The sequence below is a fragment of the Mya arenaria genome, chromosome 11 (genome assembly GCF_026914265.1).
Source record: "Mya arenaria isolate MELC-2E11 chromosome 11, ASM2691426v1".
In the NCBI taxonomy this organism is placed as follows: Eukaryota; Metazoa; Mollusca; class Bivalvia; order Myida; family Myidae; genus Mya; species Mya arenaria.
The window spans coordinates 64,098,047-64,106,650 of record NC_069132.1 but is presented as its reverse complement, the minus strand read 5'-3'; the positions used below and the strand labels follow the sequence as shown (position 1 = coordinate 64,106,650).

General features: G+C 33.4%; 1 protein-coding gene across 2 annotated transcripts in view; it reads right to left on the bottom strand.

Annotated features, from left to right (window-relative positions):
- Positions 1 to 398: 398 nt before the first annotated feature.
- LOC128209851 (HHIP-like protein 1) overlaps positions 399 to 8,604 on the bottom strand; it is a 38,617-nt gene continuing 30,411 nt past the window's right edge. Inside the window, exon 9 of one of the 2 annotated variants that reach the window (XM_052914099.1) lies at positions 399 to 722. In XM_052914099.1, coding sequence (XP_052770059.1) covers positions 448 to 722 — 275 coding nt within the window. In that variant the 3' untranslated portion in view covers positions 399 to 447. Of the gene's footprint in view, positions 723 to 5,939; positions 7,699 to 8,604 lie in introns of those variants that run through there. The other variant, XM_052914100.1, reaches the window with a different exon arrangement.

Below are 8,604 nucleotides of genomic sequence, written 5' to 3'. Positions count from 1 at the left end.
TTTTCGACAATTTTATCTTTTCATGCAAGTGTCTAGTCCCTTTAAACGTTCAGTGATGAGCGAAAATCAGTTTAAATTTTTGTCACACGTTACGAGTACAATAAATCCATATAAGTATTATTGTTTACTTTTTCGCTATTAACACTTATATGGTGTTGTTGAAATTATAGCATGATACCTTGAAACACATATACATCCACATGATATGACATTAAGTTAATGTGTTTTTAAAGAAAAGGCAAAACATTCAGGTTCTATAGGAGATCACAAAACTGCGAGTTGTTTTCCTTTGATAAAATGGAATGTGGTCAATATCAGACTAAATAAACAACAACAACAAACACATTAACCATATTGTGTTTTTTTTCTTTTGTCTATTATTTACAAGCTAACAAACACCAGTGAAATTGTACAAGTACAACCTCTGAATTGTTTTACGTATGTATTCTATGGAGTTCGAGGCACAAGCCTGTTAAGAGAGCACCAAACACTTGGTCGACTGGTACATCTGTGAACATTTACACCGTGAAGAACCAATCCTGCCTGACCTTGTGTTTCTGTGTCGCGAAGGGGCGGATTTTCCCTAAATGTTACCAAATTCGTTCTTCTCCAAGATCTTTCCTCTTCAAACTCTTGTTGGATTTTTCTGCGTTTATTACGAAGGTCATGTTTTGCCTTCTGTCGATAATAATCGAGGTAGTTGGATATTCTTGGTGCAGGTACTGTAATGCAAATGTTGAACGTATTTCTCTGACTGCAGTTACTTTCATCACTATTTTTATTAGCATTACCTAACTAGACTAGACATTGTTGTAATCGCTACAATCAGTACATAACTTGTCAATATCGTGACAAACATAATATAACTAAAATGTTTATTTTTCAAAATCGTTACTATCAGAACCCTATTAGACTAGTTATTGTAAATAATATAACTGTCGGTACCTTACTATACTAGCATTGTCAATATCGTTACTATCAGTACCTAACTAGACTAGTTATTGTCAATATCATTACTATCGGTACCTTACTAGACTAGTTATTGTCATTATCGTTACTGTCAGTAGCTGACTAGACTAGTTATTGTCAATATCGTTACTGTCAGTACATAACTAGACTAGTTATTGTCAATATCGTTACTATCAGTAGCTGACTCGACTAGTTATTGTCAATATCGTTACTATCAGTACCTAACTCGACTAGTTATTGTCAATATCGTTACTGTCAGTAGCTGACTCGACTAGTTATTGTCAATTTCGTTGCTATCAGTAGCTGACTAGACTGGTTATTGTCAATATCGTTTCTCTCAGTACCTAACTAGACTCGTTATTGTCAATATCGATACTATCAGTAGCTGATTAGACTCGTTATTGTCAATTTCGTTACTATCAGTAGCTGACTAGACTGGTTATTGTCAATATCGTTACTATCAGTAGCTGACTAGACTAGTTATTGTCAATATCGTTACTGTCAGTAGCTGACTAGACTAGTTATTGTCAATATCGTTACTATCAGTACCTAACTAGACTAGTTATTGTCAATATCGTTGCTATCAAGAGCTGACTAGACTAGTTATTGTCAATTTCGTTACTATCAGAAGCTGACTAGACTGGTTATTGTCAATTTCGTTACTATCAGTAGCTGACTAGACTGGTTATTGTCAATATCGTTACTGTCAGTACCGAACTAGACTAGTTATTGTCAATATCTTTACTATCAGTACCTAACTAGACTAGTTATTGTCAATATCGTTACTGTCAGTAGCTGACTAGACTAGTTATTGTCAATTTCGTTACTGTCAGTACATAACTAGACTAGTTATTGTCGATATCGTTACTATCAGTAGCTGACTAGACTAGTTATTGTCGATATCGTTACTATCAGTACCTGACTAGACTAGTTATTGTCGATTTCGTTACTGTCAGTACATAACTAGAATAGTATTGTCAATATCGTTACTATCAGTACCTGACTAGACTAGTTATTGTCGATTTCGTTACTGTCAGTACATAACTAGAATAGTTATTGTCAATATCGTTACTGTCAGTAGCTGACTAGACTAGTTATTGTCAATATCGTTACTGTCAGTACATAACTAGACTAGTTATTGTCGATATCGTTACTATCAGTAGCTGACTAGACTAGTTATTATCAATTTCGTTACTATCAGTAGCTTACTAGACTAGTTATTGTCAATATCGTTACTATCAGTACCTAACTAGACTAGTTATTGTCAATATCGTTACTGTCAGTAGCTGACTAGACTAGTAATTGTCAATTTCGTTACTGTCAGTACCTAATAAGAGTAGTTATTGTCAATATCGTTACTGTCAGTACCGAACTAGACTAGTTATTGTCAATATCGTTACTATCAGTACCTAACTAGACTAGTTATTGTCAATATCGTTACTATCAGTACCTAACTAGACTAGTTATTGTCAATATCGTTACTGTCAGTACATAACTAGAATAGTTATTGTCAATATCGTTACTGTCAGTAGCTGACTAGACTAGTTATTGTCAATATCGTTACTGTCAGTACATAACTAGACTAGTTATTGTCGATATCGTTACTATCAGTAGCTGACTAGACTAGTTATTATCAATTTCGTTACTATCAGTAGCTTACTAGACTAGTTATTGTCAATATCGTTACTGTCAGTAGCTGACTAGTCTAGTTATTGTCAATATCGTTACTGTCAGTAGCTGACTAGTCTAGTTATTGTCAATATCGTTACTGTCAGTAGCTGACTAGACTAGTTATTGTCAATATCGTTACTATCAGTAGCTGACTAGACTAGTTATTGTCAATATCGTTACTATCAGTACCTAACTAGACTAGTTATTGTCAATTTCGTTACTGTCAGTACCTAATAAGAGTAGTTATTGTCAATATCGTTACTGTCAGTACCGAACTAGACTAGTTATTGTCAATATCGTTACTATCAGTACCTAACTAGACTAGTTATTGTCAATATCGTTACTATCAGTACCTAACTAGACTAGTTATTGTCAATATCGTTACTGTCAGTAGCTGACTAGACTAGTTATTGTCAATATCGTTACTGTCAGTAGCTGACTAGACTAGTTATTGTCAATATCGTTACTGTCAGTACATAACTAGACTAGTTATTGTCGATATCGTTACTATCAGTAGCTGACTAGACTAGTTATTATCAATTTCGTTACTATCAGTAGCTTACTAGACTAGTTATTGTCAATATCGTTACTGTCAGTAGCTGACTAGTCTAGTTATTGTCAATATCGTTACTGTCAGTAGCTGACTAGACTAGTTATTGTCAATATCGTTACTATCAGTAGCTGACTAGACTAGTTATTATCAATTTCGTTACTATCAGTAGCTTACTAGACTAGTTATTGTCAATATCGTTACTATCAGTACCTAACTAGACTAGTTATTGTCAATATCGTTACGATCAGTAGCTGACTAGACTAGTAATTGTCAATTTCGTTACTATCAGTAACTTACTAGACTAGTTATTGTCTATTTCGTTACTGTCAGTACATAACTAGACTAGTTATTGTCAATATCGTTACTATCGGTACCTAAATAGACTAGTTATTGTCAATATCGCTACTATGGTACTGCAGTGATAATTTTACTCAAGAAAGCTTCACAATGTATAATCATCACTACGGTATTGAGAACCAAGCTCTTAGTGGGTATTTGTTCAAGTAGTTTTTCAATATTGTAAAAATTTGTAAGTAGGACTTCAAAAAGAGCTGTCGTTATATAGTGCGCTCGACTTGACGTCTCTTTGTCTTAGAAATGAAAATAAATTGTTGTTATATTTGTGACTGTCAGAACAGTGTGTGTATACCACGTGATAAATCACATCAAAAATGCTTCGTCGGAATGCAGTATTTTGCTTCGAATGTTATAAGGCATCATTCGAAGCAAAATATTGCCTCTGACGAAGCATATTTGACGCAATAAATGTCGGGGTATACACACACTGCACACGCAATTAAAAAGGTGAAATTAAAAAGTAAACAAGAAACCTCGCAATGTGACGAAACCAAGTTTTCAATGGTAAACAGAATTTCATCAGCCTTAAAGCTTTTTTGTGAGATTCATTTTCGTCTGTTCTTTTTCTAATTTTAGTAACAGTTACCTTGTCCTTGGCCATTATGGTCATATGGAAGTCCTAAATACCAAGTTTGGTTACAATAGGTCAACCCTAACATAGGTTAATCAGTAATAAACGGTAATATATTTAAAATAGCAGTGACCTTGACCCCAGGGGCCCCAAACGCAATCCAATGAAATATCTCCATAAACTCTCCCTTTATACCAAGTTTGGTCCCAATATGTCACCCTTTTTTTTAAGTAACAGTGACCTTGACCCTACTGGCCCAAAACGCAGTTTTATCACTTTATGAAAAAACTTACTATTCAACACTATTGTCGAGTTTGACGCTGCCCTACCGCCGGACCGACCGAAACACGATGTACGTTATTCTAATAACATGGTTTTAACGGATCTTCAAAATTGAGTGATGACCAAAAACAACTGAGTGATATATGTAGTTTATTGAATGAAGGGTATATAAAGTAATAAGAGGAAATCCCAACCTACCCGACAACTTTAATCCGACGCAATGTGTCCTAGAACTTTAAGCGAAGTTCCTAAGTCAACTAGTGGCCATCATTTGCATTAAAGATATTTTGAAAATGTTACCTCATTGTGTGATGGTCCTGAATTACTGTGAAGTATTTAGTGATTTGAATGAAGGGTATTTGAGTTTTAAGTGAAAATGCCAACTTGCCCTAAAATTCGAACCAGACGCCGACGGTGGGGGAGTAGTAAAGACTCCTTATTTTCCAAATGCCTTTAGAAATACCCTTAGATACAAACTACATTACATACACATGCATTGATTTCGGGATATTTTTTAAAGTTTTCTTGATATGTCTTCATATGTTTACATAGTTTGTAGCATTTATATCAAAACATGAAGGTAAGAATATCTATGTGGCCGGGCGAGCAGCGTCAACCATTTTTATTCGATATATTTTTAAAAGCATATCAGAAATGACCTCCATAATGATCAATGTTCAAAATGCCTTATATTTTGCTTGTCCATGTTGCATAGGAGGGGGGGGGGGGGTTAAAAATTAACTTGGCACAAATGATCACTAGATGGTAAGAAAATGTTTCCGTGAAAGAGTTATGTATGTATGTCAACGGTTAAGATTGCCGGTTATTTGTCAAAATTCATTGTATTTTGGTCCGTGTGTGCTGTAACTTTTCCTTACTTAAGAAGTAAATAACTTTGAAATAAGATTTCCAGCATGACTTAACAATGTGTTGCTTGTAAGTCATTATTTGTAGGTCAAAGGTGAAGGTCGGATTTAAGCATTACTGATCAAATTAATTGGATGTTGGCGTGCCTGAGTTGTAACCAGGCAAGGCATTGACTGATTATAAAAAAACTTAACAAAAACGATTGTCATGTCCGTAGGTCAAATGTCAAGGTCAGACACGAATAAAGGTCATTACATAAACATCCATTATTTTTCAATGTTTTTGGTATGAAGCGAAAGCGCTTACCACTTCGCTAACAAGATATTTTCAGTTTAAATGACTGGTCTCTCATCTAGTGTCGTTTGGCCTTACCTTGTGCCTCGAAACAGGGTTAATTTGGATTGTTGGACTGCTGTGCTTGTTTCATTGTATTTTCATTGTTTCCTTCTCCCCTTGTCCATCATAAAAGCTAACTAAATCAATCTCATAATTTCATCCATAACCATCAATTTTTAGAGTGAGTCAATTTTATGTAGATTCTTTTTGTCGATCTTCACAGACCTTAGCTTACAAGATTGGATGCCTAAGATCAGACATAATGCATATTATACTCGTATTAGTGTACATAAACCATTCATCATCACAAAGCAAACCAACCAAAACAGAACACTCGGTATGATTAGATTTATTATCGGATCTTAACAAACCATGCTTAACATGCCAATTCTAATCTAAAACATAACCCATTTTCAATCAAATCTGTAACAAATGCTCATGCCGTGTTATACAAAGATCGAATATCTACAATACTCAAGAAGACGGACTGATTCAACAAACTCAAGACATAAAAACAGTTTTGAACATGCGTAAAATGATATGTATTTGTAGTCAGACATCAAATATTATTGCGTAGAAATTTGTTGAACTTGTTTACACAATCATATAAAATGATTCTAATATTTAAAATCAATGCATAAAAATGAATCACAAACATAAAATTTGAGGGATAAACCTTTTACCTCGTACTAAATAATAAAGCACTTAACGTTAGAAATAATTAAATAAACAAACAAACAAAAATGAAATAGTTTGTGGAACATTACTGTTATACAGCGTTGTTTGTCATTTTATAGTTACAATGTAGAATGTGTTGTTTGACAAACTACCTGTATGATTAATTAACAGTCCTGAAACACAGTAACAGTCTTTATTGTGTCCAACCATCACTTTCTTATTCATGTTGAAAAATGTATTGTGTTTTAAATTTTCTGATTCATGTTAAACAATTCATTGTGTTTTAAATTTTCTGATTCATGTTAAACAATTTATTGTGTTTTAAATTTTCTGATTCATGTCAAACAATTTATTGTGTTTTAAATTTTCTGATTCATGTCAAACAATTTTATTGTGTTTTAAATTTTCTGATTCATGTTAAACAATGTATTGTGTTTTGAACTCCCAGCTGATTCACGGCTGTTCAAAATTATAAGTACAAAAAGTCTGTCAACATGTTAATTTAATATTCACCTCAATTAAATTACCAAAATTATTAAGGTTATCATTTAAACATTTTCTATAATTTTTTATTTAATGTTTGACAAACAATCTACATTTGTGTAATCATTTTAACCTTTGATAATACACTTTGACATTTATGATAAAGAGAAATTAAATCAATCACAGGCACTTTGGTATTTTACATTTGAAAAATATAACCAACATTTCAAAAGGAATTATTACAAAAATGTATGCTATACCTTACAGTTGAATGGTTTATTTATTTGCCGGATTGTTTATTTAGCAAATCAAATTCAGAGGTGGCATTCAATATGCAACTTAGGTCAATCCATTAAACAGCTTTGTCTTCATTCATTGGATTGGTCGGTTCATTGATACCACGCTATCTGATTGGCTACATTGTCCTTCGATCCAAATATGACCAATATCGAATTCCACCCTTGGTTGCAAACTTAATACCTTTCAAAAACATAAAGTCACTAATGAAGATTAAGTAAAAGTCTAACAAATCTGAAACCTTTGGTTTATGTGACCAAGACAAATCATTTCTGAAATAGTACCTTTAGAAAGAAAAATATAAAAAAATACAGTAACATGTAATAAACATTTGTTTATTTTAAACAAAATAGGAATTAACACAATTTAATATTAAAAGAAAAATCCGATTTCATTTTGAATTTTTAAACGAATGCTATGCTCGGCATTTTGAATAAAGCCAAAACTCATGGTTTTACATTAGCGATTCTGAAAACAGTCCTTCCAGTCCCGAAATTTGGACTCCTAGCCATCCATTGGCGAATCATTTTCAAAATAGTCTCATATGACACGGACACCTGAAGCTGCGTTGTCGTGGATACAGGCGGTGGCGTCGTCATGACTGGAGTAGGTAAAAGTGGAGGAGCAGTGGAGGCTAAGCAAAACGTGAGAAAGAAAGTTAGAAGAGTAAACAGGAGAACCACAAATTGTAATCTCCTTTACAGTGGTCTCCATTGGCGAGCAGATATTTATTTTTTATTTTTCTCACATTCAATTCTATCAAATATTTAATTCAAGTTTTATCACCTAAGGCTTCAAGATAAAAAAATCCCCAAAAATCAAAATAAAGAAAAATTTAATTTTGAATGAAATCATGTTATTTTTATCATTGTCGCATGATTTGCGTTACAGCAGAGATTTACTGTACCGCAAAGGGAAGTAACTGCTGCATGGAATTTGCACAAGTGGTTGTCAACGCTTGTCTGTTCAACTGATTTTAGTTTGGCAACAGGAATGGCTCTAACAGCATTTAAGAGTAATGGGATTTCATACAAAAAGGTCAAAATGTACCTAATGTCATTTGAACAATGTTAACATAAGTTATATATCTTGAACGCTGTTAAAGTGTTTGCCAAATATATATTACCGTTGATGCACCACAATGACAACGCCACAGTTTCATTGTTTGGCATTTTCCTTACCTACATTTTAAGTTGTGGGTATGTAGAGACGTTTTTTTTCTTATTAATTTTACTTCCTTGCCTCCTTATATGTACAAAGCAAATGTAAAACAATGACCACACAAGCCAAAATAATGCTAAATCGGGGCGGCAAGAATTTTTGTGAGTCAGAAGTGAAACACCAAACAAATTATAAATTGTGGGCCAATACCTAAATTATTTTCTTAAGAAAAAACAGACAAGCTTGTTATTGAGAAAGTGAGTAACAGTGAAGATGGAAAAAAGTTACCCAAGTGTATATTAAAGTATATAATTAATATTTAATAAAAAGGGTTCTAAAGTCAAAGAATGAATGTAAGCTTGTATAACGTCAGACTATT